Source organism: Solanum tuberosum, unplaced genomic scaffold, assembly GCF_000226075.1.
Source record: "Solanum tuberosum cultivar DM 1-3 516 R44 unplaced genomic scaffold, SolTub_3.0 scf00287, whole genome shotgun sequence".
In the NCBI taxonomy this organism is placed as follows: domain Eukaryota; kingdom Viridiplantae; phylum Streptophyta; class Magnoliopsida; order Solanales; family Solanaceae; genus Solanum; species Solanum tuberosum.
Window position 1 is genome coordinate 655,469 of NW_006239211.1, and position 20,186 is coordinate 675,654.

General features: G+C 35.0%; 1 protein-coding gene across 1 annotated transcript in view; it reads right to left on the reverse strand.

Annotated features, from left to right (window-relative positions):
- Positions 1-15,065: 15,065 nt before the first annotated feature.
- The window catches only part of LOC102580009 (alpha N-terminal protein methyltransferase 1), a 32,312-nt gene continuing 27,191 nt past the window's right edge, over positions 15,066-20,186 (reverse strand). The window contains exons 6-8 of the mRNA XM_006359040.2: positions 16,291-16,345; positions 15,906-16,003; positions 15,066-15,411 (exon numbers count right to left, since the gene is read on the reverse strand). Coding sequence (XP_006359102.1) covers positions 15,286-15,411; positions 15,906-16,003; positions 16,291-16,345 — 279 coding nt within the window. The 3' untranslated portion in view covers positions 15,066-15,285. The remainder of the gene's footprint in view (positions 15,412-15,905; positions 16,004-16,290; positions 16,346-20,186) is intronic.

Consider the following 20,186-nt stretch of genomic DNA (forward strand, 5'->3'; position numbering starts at 1 on the left):
AGAGCTTAGTGATAACTGAAACAACCACTTAACAACTCAAGTTGAATCTACTACTATGTCTAAAAAGCTTCTAACTGAGTTGAGTTGCTGGGACATGCCCCCAGCTAACTCTAACAAAAATAAAGCTAAAAATAAAGACTAAAGTGAAAGCATGTCTATTGTCCTCAAAGTATGAGGACTTACCACGGAAGCCGCTAAAGTTTGACCGAGAATCGATCTACGCATGATCTGGATGCTGAGTACCTGAACCTACATCATGAAAGAATGTAGCGCAGAGTATGCGTCAGCACTTGGAATGTACTGAGCATGCAGTATATATATATATATGTATATATTAAGTTGAACAAATACATGAGCTGAACAAAGCATAACTGAGCAATGACATAATCTGAGCAAAAATATAGATGTTGAAATATAATTGAAGACCTAAGCTAAATGCAATGACCAAGTACCAATCATGAACATAGCATGTTGAACTGAATGCCGAAGTATATGCTGAAAACCTGGCCAAATGCACTATGAGTTTGACTGTGGGAGCTATTATTAACTGACATAAATCACGGGAGCTAAACGTGGAGTCTGATGTATACGCCCCATCAAGAGGACGCAATATACCTTGCCAGGGGTATAAAGGCATGACTGACGTGATCACTAAATTTGATGCCCTCAGAGGGGACTTATAATCCTACGTGAGCACGTAGTTCTGGGACTATGAGGGTACGCTGAACCTTAGTCCACTCAGTGCTAAGTCTACTCCCAACTGAATATGTTTATAACTGAAATGTAACTGAAATACTGAATAACTCAAATACTTACATGCAAATTTGAGAATGCAACATATATGTATTGATAATGTGACATTCGAAATTTGTAGCATGATTATTTGTTTAACTGACATAGCAATGTAATTCATGAACTAAGAGAATCTACACAAACTAGGGTTTTGAGTTTCATACAAGGAATTAAACAACGTGATATTTCGATTAAGAATACTATAACAGCTAAATCACAACAATTCTCCAAGGTTTTACAAACCCTAGGTCTAAACAAGCTTTGTAATAGAATCAAGGAACTGACTGAATTCTAGGGACCTAGTGGACGAAAGGAAATCCACTAGTGAAATCCCACATACCTGGTGATGAAATTCATGGAGAAATCCTTGATTTCAGGGCTGGAACTTGAAGAAAACCTTCTACGTGTTCTTGAGAGGGCTGGTCGGCTTTCCTCTTATTTTTTGCTTTAATTCGGGTGATTTTGGGAGAATAAAGGTTTTGGGTAAGTTCTGACTAGATTATTACGTTAAGATTGAATAAAACAACATAGTTTAGGTATTAAACAACATAGTTTAAATGCCTAATGCGTAGGCAAAAGACCAAAACAACCCTGATTTAAAAGATGACGAGGCCCTTTCACGGCTCCATTGACAGACTGTCAAAGGGACCATGGCCCGTCAAGTGGGTCGTGGCTCTTAGAAAATGCTTACTGGTCCTGAGCACTCCCCCCTACGTTCCACTTCACGGACCGTGTGAAGGACTACGGACCGTGAAGGCCATCGTGGTTCTTCACTTGAGCTAGGGGGTCTGCTGGTTCAGTCGACGGGCCATGCCACAGCTCGTTAGTGGGACCACGGCCCATCAAGTAGGTCGTGGTTCAACACTTGAGCCCTGGTGGCTCTATTTCTCTCTCACGGCACGTCCCACGACTCGTGTGAGGACCCACGATCCATGAAGGGGCTCGTGAGCCTCCAAAATTTTCTGTTTCACTCATTTTTCTGCTGAAACGTCTCAAATGGGTTCTGAGGTGTTACAGAGAGAACGTGCTATTGAAAGAGGAAAAATGTCTATTGAAACAGATGGCAAATCAACTATCACAAAAATATATCATGCCATACGTGATGCCACAGACTCCACAAATATGAAGGGATTCAAGTCTTTTATAACTTGAGAATTACGTTGATAGTTATTGACCTCAACATTTTGAAAATGTCCCAAACTCTACCTCATCACATGTGCCAATGGTCCTTAAGACATCTGATGCCATTAATAATTTAGAGGACCCTAATAATCAAGCAGATGATAATTATCCAAAGGATGGAAGGAAGGTGGTGATACAACTATTTAGGACGGTGAACCATCAAGGAGCAATTTCGTAAAGTTAAACTTAAGCCTTGTAGAACTGATAATTTAATATTTTTTCATATATATTTTTTTACTTAACTGCTCCTTTTGAATAACAGAACATATATCTTTTCTTTACATGGGTCACCATGCTATTCAATATGTCAAAAAGAAAAAAAAGAAAAAAAAAATCTTATGGTACAACTGAAGATTGTATGTTACTAATTAATTTATTAGAAGTTAGTATTACCTGGAGCTGGTGCTTCTGGAATTGCGGCCAGTCACTTAGACAAACAAATTTAATACTTGAAGTTGGTATTACTGCTTTTTGAATCTCGTAGCTAATTTAATACTCTTTGCCATCTTTTCTTATATATGATTTGGCATTTTATATATATATATATATATATATATATATATTATATTTGGCATTTTAGTTACTGTAACATAGCATTTAATCAATGCACTTTACACAACTAAATTAAATTTGAAAAAGAGCAATGTTTAAGACGAATACGTCATACAAATTAAAATGAAGCAACATACATAACTAGAGCTAATTAAAAGTAACGAGGGTAAATTGAAAGTAAAATAGAATATTTTTTTTAGCATAAAGAATCCACTTAAGTTTGATTTCGAGTTGGACATCGACATCTATCATGCCCGTTCTACCTACACAACCCACAAGCCCATCCATATACTGCAGGATCATGCTCCATCTCCTTAGGAATTCTAGTTGTCATTGATAGATTGGGACAAAAATAAAATGCATTACTTCTTATTACAAAATTTGGTGATGTTCAATATGCCTCGTGCCCAATCGGTTAGAATGACTCAAAATATGTTGCAACATAATTCTTTATTGTGAAATGCTCGCTTCTTAAATTTCTAGCTAGCGCTCTCATTCTTTCAATAACCTTCATGACATATGAACACGAAAAGTGCAAATTAGCCCATTTTCACTTAGTGAACCACAATGAAGATTACCACCAATACCATCTCTGTATAGATCAAACTGCAATCATACATAAAGTATCTTTTTGAGCTTTCATAGTTTTTCTCCCACTTCATTTTAAAACTTCTTGTCCATAATTTTTTTATTCTACAAGTTAGTGAGTTGTTTGACATCTACGAGTATAACATTCAACGATTTGCTCCAATGAAAGTCTAACAATGGCAATGACAGATAATCCTCAAACTTTCTTTAGAAGCCCGTTGAAAGACTCTAAAATATTTGCTATTAATACTCCATGTTTTTTCATCATCATGACTAACAATCCATTTGTTCAATAGAATTCACATGAGCTATTCATATGCTTCTCTATTTTCTTCCTGAATTTCCTATATCAAAGCTTCAAACATCCTTACCCGATGAGCTGTACCAGCCCTCCATATCAGATTACTGAGGTCCCTGTTTGAAAATTGAGATTGAAAGTTACTCTTAAAATGTCTTAAATAAAATCAATGAAAGGCCCCAGGCTTCTTAAATTTTCACAACTCCGATAAACTAGTCAAGATTCCTTTTACCCTATCAGAGATAATACATATGTCTTCTCTATTCTTTATCACATGTATACTCAATTTTCTAAATAATAATTTCCATGCCTATTTTGTCTCCTTTTCAACAATAGCAAATGCTAAAGGAAGAATGTTATCATTTCCGTCAACTTCAACAACAATTAACAATTTTATCTTGTATATACCATACATATGAGTTTCATCTACTAAAATAACAGGACGAAAAGTTTGAAAATAATCAATGCATGGCTTGAAAGCCCAAAATAGAAATTTGAATTTTTTTTACCTCTAGCGAACTCATTGACTCTTAGTGTTTCCATTCCACAACTGTTCCATGATTAGAGTACTGAAAAGATGTAAAAAACATAGGAAGCTCACTAAATAATTTCTGGAAATCACCATATACCAATGTAAATGCGTGTTGACACCCAAGCCACATTTTTCTATATGTTAATTGATGATCAATTTTTTTATGAACCTTAGAAATGACATCTACTACCAACAATTTGAGAATTTTACATATTTGATCTAAAAATAAAGATGCAATTAAATTGGTATCTAAGTTAATGTGACCTGTTGTAAGTCCTTCAGTCTCACATCTATGATTATCAAAATACTTTCCTATCTTCCAAAATCTACCTCCAACCTTCCGACCTCGAAGAAACCATGGACAACCCAATGAATCATAAAACTTGCATCTCTGATAACACTCAAATTACTCTAAAAACAATTAAAAGAGTAAGAGGATGTTAGCAATAAAAATATCCAATAAAAGAGTTGGGGTCAAATCCCACAAAGAGTGATATAATGTGAAGAATTCAATTAGAAAATTAAGAGTACAAACCAATTCATTGTAGCAGTTAAGACAAATGGGTTGATGATTCCAACAAATTTAATATAAAGATTTTGGAAATAATTATCACAATTCATCAAAAAAATTATGGGTTTAAACCTGTAAAAGACAATCTAGACGTTGGTATCAATGTCAATTAGGGATGCAAGTGATTACTCAATAATGCTAAAAAAAACATGGATAGACTGAGTAATCATCAATGACACATATCTTATTTCGGTCTCAAAGCATCATTTCATAGAATCTCCTTTCGGTCTCATCTATGTAAAATACAAATGAACCCAATACTTTACTAAAATCTCTCTTTCGAGCAGATTTGACAATTAGAATTGAACTATAATTTCTCTTTCGAGCAAATTACAACAATCAAACCTAATTTACAAGTATTTAAATTATTTACTCACTTCAATTAATCTCTTTTAAGCATCAATTAAAGATCTAAGTTAGAATTACATTTGAAACCTTAACCGATAAATTAACCTCATGCTAAATAGCTCAAATTCATGAATGAACAACAGAAAAATAGAGCAAGACACTAGACCCACTACATTAAATCAACACCAAACTCCATAATCACACTCCTAGATTTGGGATTCTAGCCAAGCATTATTAAAGAAAAATAAATTATACTAATTTTTTTTCCAGCCATTACGGAGTTGATAATCAATAATAATCTTCAACACCCACTTTGAATTGAACCCTCAATTGTCAATTACAAAATTGTGCAAAGCCCCAAAAATTAAGAGAAAAGCTAAAGAGTCTATTTCTCAATATGAAAAATTTAGAATAGCTAAAAAGTTTTAACCGACCAAAGATACATTTTCTCTCTCCTTTGGACTATTTATAATTTCCCAAAAAATTAGTCTGAAATTTCATGCGCGACCTGATCGGCGACGTTAGTCGGGCTCGCCTTCACGATTCGGTGGATCACTATTTGCTCTTTAGCTTGCCCTTCCTTGGATTATGGCTTCAGGTGTTTGAACCTCAGTTGGAAGACTCGATCGAGTTTGCCTTTCATATACGACGAATCGCCGGTTACCACTTCGGCGGATCACCTAATGAATATTTGTATCACCCATTGCATCATTTTTCAATTTTTAATTTCATTTCAACCTACACTCATAACACATGTTATTGAAAGAAATAAAATAAACTTGGGTTGCCTCCCAAAAAGTACCTTATTTAACGTCGTGGCACGACATAGTTCATTCTTCAAATATCATTCTTGGGATTGGGGATGGTATCACTAGGCAAACTCCCTTTTTGCCTTGAATTAAATAGGCTGAAATTTGACACATTTGAATTTCTAGCTGCTTGATTGAAATGGAGTGGGAAGTAACCGTTCGAGTCAAAGTGTAGAAATCATTTCTCAAATCTTTCAATACTTTGTCGGACTCTTCAACCTTGTTAAAGATCCTTGTTAACATATCATCAGTTCGAGTCTCTTTCAATACAACTTGCTCTTTTGGTTGGGATGATCATGATGTGGTACATATCTATCTTTATCAGCTTCACGATCTCTCCAATTATCTCTTCGATCTCTTCAATCTCTCTAGGCATTATCCATTTCCTTGTTGTCACTTTGGTTCCCACCCGGTCTAGGATAGTTCAGATGAGAACCCCCCATTTGGTTTCCCATGTAATGTATTTCTTCATCGTACAATGCCTCAAACTTTGGGATGATCCGGGCAATATGCCCACTCCTTGTACCTATTGCGCTTATTGATTTGAATCCACCCTCCATGACATGCTTAGATAACAAGTCAAGTTGAGTCATCGTCTTCGCCATGTTTTCATCACGCTCTTGGTTCTTATCCAGTTGTTCCTTAGTCAGACTCCAATGTAGAGAAGATACTTGATCCTTTCTAGTATGCCATGCTCGATTTATTTTGGTCTTATCATCTAATAACATTACATCATACGAATTTTCATTATCCCTGCTTGAATAGCTAGTAACCCAACCCTTTGCTTACAGTATCAAGACTACGATAGAAATATTGCAACAATAAGTTGTCCAGAATACCATGGGTCGGACATTGTAATACTAGCTTTTGAAATCGCATTCAATTTTCATGGAGAGACTCACCTTCCACTCTCTTGAAATTTTGGATGTTATCTCGGGGTTTCATCATCTTTGAAGAAGTGAAAAATCTTTCAAAGAACATTCTATTAGTTCCTCCACAAAGTTATGGAATCATTTGGTCGTTCGGCTAGCCATTTGATTGTTTCCCCCGTTAAGGAGAAAGGAAACAACCTCAAACATATGAATTCTTGAGAGATGGTTTTAAAGATGAACGGCCCACAAATGTCCAAAAAAATTCGTAGATGTTCATGGGGGTCTTCATGATTCAGACCTCCAAATACTTCTCTCATCTGGACCTATTGCAACATAGTTACGGTTACATGAAATATAGTTCTCCCAATAGTGGGAGGTAATTGGATTGATCTTGTGCTCTCAATGACGTTAACATGCATGTCGTTGAAATCTCCTATGTTATGATTCTACCCATAGTGACTAGCATAACCATATTCATCTTCACTTGTATTTCTACCTGCGAATAGGGCACAACAACACCAAACAAAAATGTATTCTACTAGAAATAAACTAGTTCACAAACTGAATTCTTAGCCATCAGTCCTTGGCAACGACATCATTTTTGATAATGCACAAATTACTCTTAAAACAATCAAAAGAGTAAGCGTTCGTTAGCAATAAAAATACCCAACAAAATAGTCGGGATCGAGTCCCACAAGGAGTGATAGAATGCGAATAATTCAATTAGAATATTAAGAGTGCAAACCAATTATGTAACAATTATGACAAATGGATGGATGATTCCACCAAATTTACTATAAAGATTTTGGAATCACAATTCAACCAAAAACAGGAGTTTAAAAAGTAAAGGATTGTCTAGGGATGTAGGAGTTGGTATCAACGTCAAATAGGGGTGCAAGTACTTGCTTGATAATGCTAAACAAGCATGGATATGCTGGGTAATCATCAATGACACAAATCTTCTTTCGATCTCAAAGCATCATATCATAGAATCTCCTTTCAGTCTCATCTATATAAAATACAAATCAACCTAATAGCTTCTAAAATATCTCTTTCGAGCACGTTTGGCAATTAAAATTGAACTACAATTTCTCTTTCGAGTAAACTACAACAATCAAACCTAATTTGAAGTATTTAAACTATTTACACACTTCAATTAATCTCTTTCAAGCATCAATTGAAGATTTAAGCTAGGATTAAGTTTGCAATGTTAGCCCATGCTAAATAGCTCAAATCCATGAAGGACCAACAGAAAAACAGAGCAAGACTCTAGACCCACAATATTAAATCAACACCCAACTCCATAATCACACTCCTAGATTTGGGGTTTTAGCCAAGCATCATAAAAGAAAAAGAAATTATACCAATTATGTTTTCAGTCATTAAGTAGTTGATAATCATCAATGATCTTCAACACCCACTTTGAATTAAATCCTAAATTGTCAATTACAAGATTGTACAAAACTCCAAAAACTAAGAGAAAAGCTAAAAAGTCTATTTCTCAATATGAAAAAGTTAGAATAAACAAAAAAAATTATCCTACCAAAGATACATTTTCTCTCTCCTTTGGGCTATTTATAATTTTTCCAAAAAGTAGTTTGAAATTTCATGTGCGATCTGATCGGGACGTCATTCGGGCTCGTCTTCATGATTCAACAGATCAATGTTTGCTCCATAGCTCGCCCTTCCTTGACTTTAGGCTAGTGTTTGAACCTCAGTTGATAAACTCGATCGAGTCAGTCTTTCCCATTCGGTGAATCACTTATTACCACCTTGTTAATTCAACCATTCAACCTTCATTTTAACTCGAAAGTTTGTCACCTTTGACGATGGAACTTCTAGCTCTCCCAATTGTTTCGATGAATTTCCATTTACACTTTGCATTGCCGACCTGCCTTGAATATTTTCAGAAGTGAACACTGTCACTTTAGGTGAAATCCAACCTATTGGGCAGTCCACCCTTTGTGTTAGGCGATCCTCAGTTGGGAGTTTACACTCTTTTCAATATTTTTGGCCTCTTTTTCGTAGATTCTTCCATATATTGTTATTTAGCCTTCATACCTGCAAAACATCAAAATATCATCAAATAAGGACATAAATAGGTATTTAGGACACTAATTATTGAACCAAAAAGCCTTAAATGAGTCAAAATCTTAGACTCATCAATCTCACAGTCCATAAACTCTTGGTTGATATTACAACCTTGGATTCTATATTTTTGCGGAAACTCCCAAATTGTCACAACCTGTTTCAACTTAGCTTTGCTGCTAAAACACTTATCTTTTTCTAAATTTTTTTTTTGCATTATCGAACCAAACAGAAAAACATTTCATTTCATAATCACGTGTAGAGTTAAAATAACTTTCTCGTTCTCCAATATTGTAAAGTAAGGTATATCATGATTTTACATTTTAGATACATTTGATCAAATTGATTTTGAAGATTTACCCCAGTATCATTTTGAGGTAAATCTCCAGTATCTTCATCGGATTTACTTTCAATGACTTTACTCTCTCCATCATCTTCTGAAAGTTCATCTTCCTCCGAATTTTCATCGCTTCTTTGAGCATGTGCATCATTACACAAATCAAAGCTAGCTTCATTTTATCTGTAGTAAAACATAAGTTAATTTCATGAAATACATAAAATGAAAATAATTAATTATTCATGCTACTAAATAGAATTAGTTTTTTTTATATATAAAAATTTACTCTACTTGATTACACTACTTTCAATATATCTTTGACTACTTGAGCATTCATCAAATGATCGATATCCATGTTCATTAGGGCCTGCACTAAATGATTGATGGATATCATGTGTTGCACTGCATGCAAAGTGAGGCTAACTGATTGTGACAAATCCATAATTTGAGCCAATAAATTCATATAATAACCATGTTAACCATTCATTCGAAATAAATTATCTTTATTTATTGGTCTAGTCTTTATATACATCTCCAAAAGATTTATATCAATCTGATCCAAAAAAAATTGAGGAATGACAAAAAATTATAGCAAAGACTGATCATTCTCAATTTTGAACTCAAAGAACCTTGTAATGTTACCTTGAAATGAGCATGGATATTTTTTGAAAATATCCATTTGAATATTTTCACCACCAGCCCCCATTTTTTCATTCAACAATTCAATTAATTTAACGTTGTTGGTCGAAATAGACATCATTCTGGCACATTCGTTATATCTGAATCAATTCATTTGAGTGATTATTTCACTATTCCAATACAAAGCAACCATCACGTTATCTTCAAAATTAGCCATAAAAAAATCCTACATACAAAAATAAGATATGCATTATAGTTATTAAAATATATTTTTATAAATACATTACAACATATTGACAATCTATACCTATTAAAATTATGTGAATGTTATTTCAATAATGGGGCACATAAGCAGAAGCTTTGTAGATAATTGTTGGAATGTGCTAAACATTCTACACAAGCATTTCTTATAATAATCTGTGGTTAGTTGTACAGGAAACACTTTAGCAGTTTGTTGTTACTATCAGTCACGTTTTAAATTTAAAACATAACTTATAGTAACATTTTATTAGTAGATCAAATCAACAAGACATCTTCACAGACCTGTGACATGATTCGATAGAATCGTTACTTCGAGTAATGTTTTAATCTTAACACGTGACTTATAGTAACGACTTTAACTTCAAATTTCTTACAAAGATTCTTAGGTGGTAGACTTGTGATTTGATTCGACATAATCGTTACTAAGAGTAACATTTTACCTTTAAAACGTGTTTCGTAATAATAAAATTTGGTACAAAGATTCTAATATGGTAGATTTGCAGAGACTCGTTATTGATGGTAACATTTTAAGCCTAAAATGTTACTACCAATAACGTGTTTCATATTATTTTGATAAATTGAATCAAATAATAGATTATTTTGGTCAACTTTTCTCTTTTGTCTAACTTTATGATATTTATAAATATAAATTTGCTTATCTTTTCCCTTCTTGTTTAATTATATCTGTCATGTAATTAACTCTTATTTATGATCGTCCCAAGATTATTTTGCGGATCCAATCTTTACTCTCTTTCCTTTTCATTTCTTTACATTTGCTTTTTTTTTTTTAAAATAAATTATATTTTACTTTCTTTCTTGTGGTCACAATTATATTTAGTCCTCCAAAAAATTTAAAAAATATTATCATCTTTTCCTTAAATTATCAACAAGTCAATTCTCTATTCTTCGTTTACTTATTTCTATGGAAAATTTTAAAAATTAATCGCTCTCTTTGTTGACTTTTTGTTATGTTTTTCATGATTTATATGCTACATTTAAAATAACTAATGTAAAAATTACTTCGTAAGTAATCTTAGATATAATTCCTTATTTCATTTTCTTGCTCATAAATTTATTTTTAGCTTATAAAAGTCATGTCAATAAATGACTTTAACGAAGGAACTTCAATATTTTTCAAGAGTTATTGTTGATGAGAACTTTTTCATAGTAATTTTACTCTTATAATTTCAAACACCTTTATCAATTTTGCTTGCTTTTATATTTTTTTGTACCTTCCTTGAAAATAAAAAGTAATTATTCAAAATAGCATATAAATTTAAAAAGCTAAAAACATCAAAATTTCATCTTTTTCCTTGTTCAACAAATAAACAATTTCTATTTGTTTGTTGTGGCTTAACTGACCCTAGTTACTATTCTAAATTTTACTTCATCCAAATATCTTCTTCTTTTTTAAGTTATAAAGGATTTACAATATAATTTATTTTAATTAAATTATGCATATAAGACTCCAATTTTAATAAACGATTGTGACGTTAAATAGAAGACTCAAAGACCTTTAGTTTAATAGGTTATGGGATGCATAACCTTTCATATTATATGACGGGTTCCCATTTGAAGTTCGACATAGTAAAAACCTCATATCGAAACTCAATCGGTATGGACACTTACAACTCAACTTCATGTTAAGATTTTCTTATAACCTTAGTCCATACCTAATGCACTCTCACACTAAAGAATTAATATTAACACCAATGAACAATTAAATTTCATCGAGTTTGGATCAATGTACACATATAGGATGATTCAAATCTTAGGTGTTACAATAAACAAAGTAACTGATACATCCGCTCAAATTCATATTGGGGAGGAATTAAGAAGATAAAAACTCTTACACCTTGACCGTAGATATTTCGATAAAGACGGAACGAATTGTTACATGCTAATACTATAAGATAAGGAGATCACTCAGAATCAAACACTTGCAAATGGAATGAACAACTTACAATAGTCTCAATAATAAGAAGAATATCAAAACGGTAAAGTAACAAAATATTATTACATGCACTATTATGTTGGAAGAGACCACTGAAACCTATTTTTCCATAGCTCTGTGTTTAATCCTCAACATAAAGATTTAAAGAAGCCTTCAATGAAATCTATTGCATGGCACTTGGTAAGAGGTTAAAGGTGTTTTGAAATAAAAGCGACCCAAATCTTAAGAGTGTATTTGGTATGAAGAAAGCAATTTTCTTATGTATGGTTTTGAAAAATATTTTTCAAATTAACTTATTTTTTTCAAACTTAAGGAAAATGACTTACCTCCAAAAAGTAAGAAAATATTCTCCAAAACTCTTTTCCAACCTCACACCTCAACTTTTCACTATAACTCAAGTCTCAGATACAAATTTTTGATACTGATTCGTGATTTGACTCATGATTCTCAATTTGGATCTTGACTTCCGACCTCTATTCAAGACCCAACTCTCGAGTCCCAGATTGGGTTGGGATTGAATCCTGGATCAAAAGTTGAGTCCTGGATTGGGTGTTGAAATTTGGTCCCAATTCAGCAGTCGAATCTCAAGTTGGAAGTCAAGATAAGATTATGATTTGAAAGTCGAATCCTGAATCGAGAGTTGTGGTCATGTAAAGGGATCAAGTACTGGGTCAGGTGTTGGGGTGGGGTTCCAAGTAGGGTGTTGAAATTGGGTTTACAATCGAGAGTCGAGGTTGAATCCCAATTTAGGTATCAAATTTGGGACGAAAATAGGTAGTCAAGGTTGGGTGTTGGGGTCGAGTGTTGGATCACATTTTGGAAGTAAGTTCTCGAATTGGGTTTTAGAGTCAAGTCTTGGTTTAGAAGTTTGGTCCCAGGTTGGGATCGATTCCCAGATCAAGTGTCAAAATCGAGTCTCATATTAGTCAAAGAGGTCGGGTGTTAGTGTTAGGGTCAGGGTCAAATCCAATTCAAATGTTGAGTCTTAGGTAGGAGTCAGGTTTCGGGTCGGGTGTCAGAGTCAAATCTCGAATCGGTCATCAAGGTCATGTACAGGTTCGGTTGTCGAGATTGGATCAGATTCCAATTCGAATATTAGATCTCGAGTCAAAAGTCAGGATCAGGTCCTTAGTCGAATCTCGAATCAATCATCGAGTCGTGTTTCAATTTGGTGTCGAGGTCGAAATTGTGTTCTAGTTCGAATGTCAGGTCCTGGATTTGGAGTCGGAGTCGGAGTCATATCTGAGTTGGGTGTCAGGTCGAATCCCATATCGATCGTCAAGGTTGTGTCCCAATTCGGGTGTCGGTGTTGGGATCGGGTCCTGGATAAGTTACCAGGGTTGATTTTCGGGTCAAAAACATTTTCCTAAAAATACTTTCTACCCTCTAACCAAAATAAAAGAAAATACTTTTTATTCACCAACCAAACACTAGAAATGTTTTCCAAAAATATTTTCTACCAAACATGAGAAAATAAGTTAAATTTCAACCTGTTTTCCAAGAAAACATTTTCTAAAATAATATTTTCCATAAAAAAAACATTTCCTCCATACCAAACACAAAATTAGAAGATTGAAGGATACGATGTCAAAAGTTAACACTCTATGACTACCCAATTTCATATTTTGGCTTGCAATGGTGGAACCTTTCTCTAAAATTCCCTACCATTTAAAAGAATTACAAAAATCTCTTCTCGGATACATCTTTATCCCCTCTCAAATACATCTATAGGAGATACATCCCTATCCCCTCTTGGATACATCCTTCCCATTAAGTAATGTATCGTTTGCAATGTATCGAACAACCAAGGAAAGTATCCGACAACAATGAAAAATTTGAGATTTTTGTAATTAAAGGAACTTCCAAAATATGATGTAATTAGCCTCAAATGTATGAGATTTCTGTAGTTTTTCCTAAAGTAATAGCCCCAAGGCCTCGTAACAATTACTTATGCATATACACCTTAGCAGTTGGATTTTAAGTGTTGAATTATATATATTTTTTCAAAAGCCCACCAATTTCTTTCTTTTTTGCTTTGGGTCTTCTAATTGATAACAAAGTACACTGGAAAATGCATTCATCCAGAAACAGACATCCCAACCAGTAAGTTACAAAGGCAAAAAATCTCTCTACCACACCTAGCCCTAGCCATCTCCGACCTCGTATGGCCTTCGCAATCAGCAGGCTTAACTACCCTCAGCATCCCTGCCATCCACACACGCGTTCAAACATGCAGACCTAATGAAGTCATGCCCGAACAACTCCCCATGCAAAGTGTTCCACAAAAATTAAGAGTACTTTCAAAGGTGAGCCTCAAGTGACTTGGTAATCTTCAAAAATGCAGACGTTGATCATACAGGAGAAATTGAAATGTTGCATTGGGAAAATTCTCATACGGAAAACCAGACGTACATGAACTATGCAAAATAGTTCCTACTCAATGCAAGATTAAGGAGTCAGCAATATAGATCATAGAAAATAGGCATTCTTTTTATTAGATTGTCATCGTTGGAAGAAGATTATGTGTAGATGATGTTGACTCCGGCTTGTTATTTGAAATTTCAGAACACATTGACAGATGAGAACGTTAAAGTGAGATCCTTGATTTGTTCTTGAAGAAAAAACTTCAACTGCAATAGCATGTGTGAGTTACCTCCTAATTTCTTAGCAAGAGAGGGAATGTTTTCATTAGCCTCTGTTGTTGAAAGGCTTTTTAACTGTGGTCTGTGGACATGGCCACACAATAAAATAAGGCTTAGTTATGCTAAAGAAAGTGGAAGTAGATTTGCTAGCTCAACACCCTAAGAGAATCAGGATGTTATAAAGGATGAAGTTAGAAGAGACATAAAATCTAAGTGGATTACAATTCAATATGACTATCTTTCCAAATATTGTAGCCATTACAACTTACAAAATCACAAATGAATAGGTATGTAGAGCCTTACATCCTGAATTGGAGAAACAGTTTACGGAAAGTATAAGTTGGTACAACAACTAAACAAACAAGAGTTCCAAGCAGTGGAAAGGTGCAGAGAAAACGGAATGGATGAAGAGGAGAAGCAAATACATGAAGAATAAGAGGAGCAGAGAATTAAAATTGATCAATGGAAGCATACAGGAAACAACAAAGAAAACAGGCACTAGGTAATGATCCTATGGATTTATTATCTAAAAAATTAACAACTAAGCATCTGCTTAGTGGAATATTAGTTTTTTTTTTTTTAAAAAATGCACATTCAAACTAAAATCAGTTGCACAAGTACTTCACCATAAGCAATAATCTAAAATAAGTTAAAAGTACATTTATCGCCCTTACACTATCAGTGTATACAGCTGAAATTCAAAAGCAATAACCTAAACAAGGCATACATTGACCAACTTGAATACATGTGGCATAAAAACAACCTATGAATGACTTTCTCCGAAGTTACCACACATTCATTTACTGACCAATGTGATTCATTATCTGATGATGGCAGGTCTATTAGTTGCCCGTTTAGGTCTAGGTTTATTACCTTGCCCTGGCATCTCAGTCGTCAATGCATACATCTTCACAGCAAATAATTCATCAGGAAATTCCTTTTGATCCTAACAAAGAGAATGTCTACTGTTAAAGCAAAGAAGAATTGCACCCTTCAGGGAGTATTAGAAGCTTACACATTTCAAAGTACAATTTAGCTAATACTATTATTGTATCTAGATGAGGATACTCAAGAGAAAAAAGTTATAGTGATCCGATCATGCTCTGAAATCATCTGAAGAAGTTTATCATCTTGTAACGAAGTTAAAACGTCATGCACTACTAAGTGCCAAGTAACAAAAATCACAGTGACCACGGAAGGTGGTATACATATGCCCATGTTTCTCTATTATGATGCACAATTGCACATGAATAGGGAAGTAGTTCTCTGTTTGTAACCTCAAATACGGTAGAAAGAGGGACGAAATGGCAGTGAAACAAAATGACGTGCAATAATCATTAGAAGGAACATTCTGTTCCTGAAAGTTACAACACATAAGCTTTCCTTTTTCTCAAGACTTCCCTATGGCACATATGTTAGAAGTAAAGGTTTCATCTGTACCTTCATCTTGTAGATGTGTAGTCCACATTGCTTGAACAGCTCCTTAAAATATGAATCTGATCTTGTGATGCTCTTATCTTCTTTGTCCAACACAAATCCTTGAAAAATGTATATACTTCATTTAACTTGCATAACATTACAGCTCAATCGTTATATGTACATTGTATTGCAATGGAATAGTGGAGTCAAGAACTTACTCAGCTCCAACCAGAAAATCATCATATCAAGAAAAAAATCATACTCAACACGATAAACAAATGGAAACTGTTTGATGCCACGTGAAAAAATCAATGTGGACCATGATATGACAGAAAACATGGATAAACAGAAGTAGGTGAAACTAATTTCCATATAACACAAATTAGAGAACTCAAAGAGATGCTACCTGTTCTTGCAATGTTCTCTTTTAGAACAAAAAGTCCACCAGGTTTCAAGCCAACCTAGAAAAAGAATTAGAATAAACACACGATGTTTAACTACTTTATTGGAGAAACAATTGTTTAATAGAGAACAAGTGAACATATCAGGTATTCTCTAAAAACTGAATTTCAGAAAATCCATGTCCTACACGCATGTGCCAATTATAGACAAAATCAAAATAGAAAATAGATAAAGATATCAGGTGTGTTTGGTATGAAGGAAAATGTTTTCCTAGAAAATATTTTATTGGAAAACAAGTGGATTTCTTACCTATTTTCTAGTGTTCGGTTAGTAACAAAATATCGCAAGGGGATTTATATGTAAGCTAGCAAAATGTTATGACGGTTGGATGGGGTATAGAGTGAGGGCTCGGGGGTTGAGGTGTCAAGAGATGGGGGTTGGGGATGTTGTATGGATGGGAAGGAGACAATGAACTTGAAAGTTACTTATAAAACTCGTTTCTCTACTTCCATTAAGGAAGTCATTTCCCTCATTTTTAAAAAGCTTGTTTCCCTATGGAAAATAATTTTACCAACCAACTATGGAAATATTGAAAATAATTTTTCCTCCATACTAAACAACACCCAAAGATAAAGAAAAATACGAAGTAAAACTCTTTCGCATTACACTTTGTTTTTTCCGATAGGGTAACTCTTTTGCATTACACATTTTGGTCGTTATAAAGGAGAGTATCAATTTGTGAGATAAGATTCTTTAAGATGATGTTCAACCAAGCTAGTGGATAAACTTATGGGCGTTAGAATTGGAATAAACACAAGCTGTTTAACTGCTTTATTGGAGAAATAGAAAAGGCACAAGTTATTTACAAGAAAACAAGTGAACATGTCAGGTATTATTTTCAAAACAGAATTTAAATCCATGTCTCACATGTAGATGATAATAATAGAAAAGTGCACACACAAAGGGTAGCGGCTGCGGGTTTTCCTTGTCATCAAAAAAAGATAAAATAGACAAAGGCAACCAAAAAAGAAAATAGATGAGAAAAAGTAGGAACAAAAATAACAAGTAAAACTCTTTTGGTTGTTGCGGCAGTTCGACAATAGGATATCTCGCAAATGGCTGTCACTAGTGCCTTTCTTAATGGTGAGTTATCCGAGACGATGTATATGAAGCCTCCTCCTAGCTTCTCCACTTATCCATCCATGGTATGCAAACTGTGGAAGGCCATTTATGGCTTGAAGCAAGCTCCACGCGCTTGGTTCTCCAAGTTGAAGTTTGTTCTTCTGCAAGGTGGCTATCGACAGAGTTACAATGATTATTCTCTGTTTATCTCTCCCTCACCACGAGGGACGATTTTTGTGCTAATCTATGTCGATGATCTCTTGATTACTGAGGATGATATTGAAGGTATTTTGTAGCTTAAAGGTATGTTACAATCTTTATTTCAAATGAAGGATTTGGGGCACACATCTTACTTTCTTGGTCTAGAAATTTCTCGCAATGCTAGTGGCTACTTTCTCTACCAACGGAAGTATACCAAAGAAATCTTCGACATGGCTCACTTGACTAATGTGACCACTATTGATACACCCATGGAACATAACAGTCATTATTCTAAGACTGATGGGGAACCTCTCTCGGATTCGAACCTTTATCGACGTCTTGTTGCGAGCTTGGTCTATTTAAGTGTCACTTGACTTGACACTACTCATGTTGTTCATATTCTTAGTTAGTTTGTGTCTGACCGTCGACGCCTTCAGCTTATGGTTGTTCATCGGCTTCTCTGTTATCTTCGATCGACTGCAACGATGAGTCTGCATTACCGTCGTGATTCACCTACTCTCTTGTGCGCCTTCTCGAATGCTTATTATGGTGGGTGCCTCAACACTTGTTCAGCCATCGAGTATTGTTTGTTTCTTGGTAACTCCTTGCTATCTTGGAAGTCCAAGAAACAAGCATCAGTATCCAAATCATCGACTAAAGCAGAATACCGTGCCATGTCAACTACATGGAGTGAAGTGGTCCGGTTGCGTCGTTTGTTGGCTGATTTTGGCATGCACTTTTCCTCTCCCACATCCATGTATTGTGACGATGAAAGTGATGTAAAGATTGCCTCCAATCCTTTTTTTCATGAACGAACCAAGCACATCGAGATTAATTGTCACTCTGTTCGGGAAAAATTTGATGACAGTCATATTTCTCTTCCTCGTGTTTCTTCTGGAGATCAACTGGCAGATTTTTTCAGCAAGTCTCAAACGAAGAAACAACATGAATTCTTTATTGGCAAACTGCTAGTTGACGACCATCAGTTTGAGGGGGATGTTAATAACCATCCGTTACAATTTCTACCTACCATATATATTTTGATTATATAATATTCGTATAGATTATTATTTTTAATTGAATTTACCATGTATAGTATTTTACCATGTATAGTTTTCTTGTAACCTTATAAGGAGATAATCTCCTTCATTCTAAAGGCATAGAAATCAAGATTTTTCTCTTGCTCATACAGACAATCAAGATTGTTTAATCTGGTCATATAAAGCATCATGAAGACCCAATAAGGAGATAGCCAATAGCTCCCCACCCTGATTTCTAGACAAGGCATCAGCAACCTTATTATCAGTACTCTTCTTGTATGTAATGAAAAAGTCAAAACCCATAAGCTTGGTAATTCCAGCCACTTGGAAAACAGCGTGTATGATTTGGTCAAGCAGATGTTTCAAGGTTTTTTGATCAGTTCTCATAACAAAATGTCTACCCAACAAGTATGAGACCATTTTGTCACAGCAAATATTAATGCTAGTAGCTCTAGGTCATAGACACACATAACTTTAGGTCTGCACATAAATTGATGTCTGGGAGCTTGGGAGCTAAGGACTTATTGATATAAGCAATAGGATGCCCTTGCTGCATCAGGACAACACCAATACTTATTCCACTTGCTTCTGTTTCAATGATAAATGGCTTATCATAATCTGGCATACCCAAGACTCACGCAGTCACCAATGCCTCCTTGAGTTTGAGAAAAGCTGCAGTAGCTTCTTCATTCCAGCCAAAATTATCCTTCTTGAGTAATTCATGTAATGGCTTGCAGATGACCCAATGCATTTGATAAACCTCCTCTAATACCCTACTAAACCAAGGAAACCTCTCAATTATGTAATGGTTGCAAGCACAACCCTCATGGACTTAGAGTCTCACTAAAGCTCCATGCGGCACTTGTCAACTTACTCACTAATCTTTCAAGATCTTGTAAGCTCAAGTAAGCCTTTTGAAATTAAGATCGCTAAGAGAATGAAAAGAAAGACTTAGAAAGCTTTTACCCTTCGGGTGCCCAGTGGTTTGGGACTTCCATGTTGGAGGTCTCAAGTTCGAAATCCCTTGCCAGCGAAAGCAAGGGGTTTTGCCTTCTGGATCGAGCTCGTCGCACCGGGCTTGCCTAGTGCGGGTTACCTCTCCTATGTGGTTTGCGAGCTATTGCATAGGAGCAGGGGTTTTACCCTGTGCGCACCCAAAGGGTAGCAGCTGCGGGTTTCCCTTGTCATAAAAAACAGACTTAGAAAGCTTTGAAAGAAGGCGTTGTATTGCTTGTGGAATGCTTACACTTTGTTGGATGAGTTTGCAAATGGGAGGCCCTCTATTTATACTACCCCCTAAGGGCCTAAATGTAAATAATATTTACATTACAAGTCCCTATATATTTACCCTTTGGTCCACATTCTAGAATTCTCTACAAGTTCTAGGGAATTCTAAAGCCTTTTTGAAAGTATCTAGGGAGTTCTAGAGTTCTTTACTAACCTCTCCACAACTCTAGATTATTCCTCCCTTATTCCGGTGCAAAATTCGACTGGCAAAGTGGCAGGACATGACACTGTCCACCACCTAATGATGCGA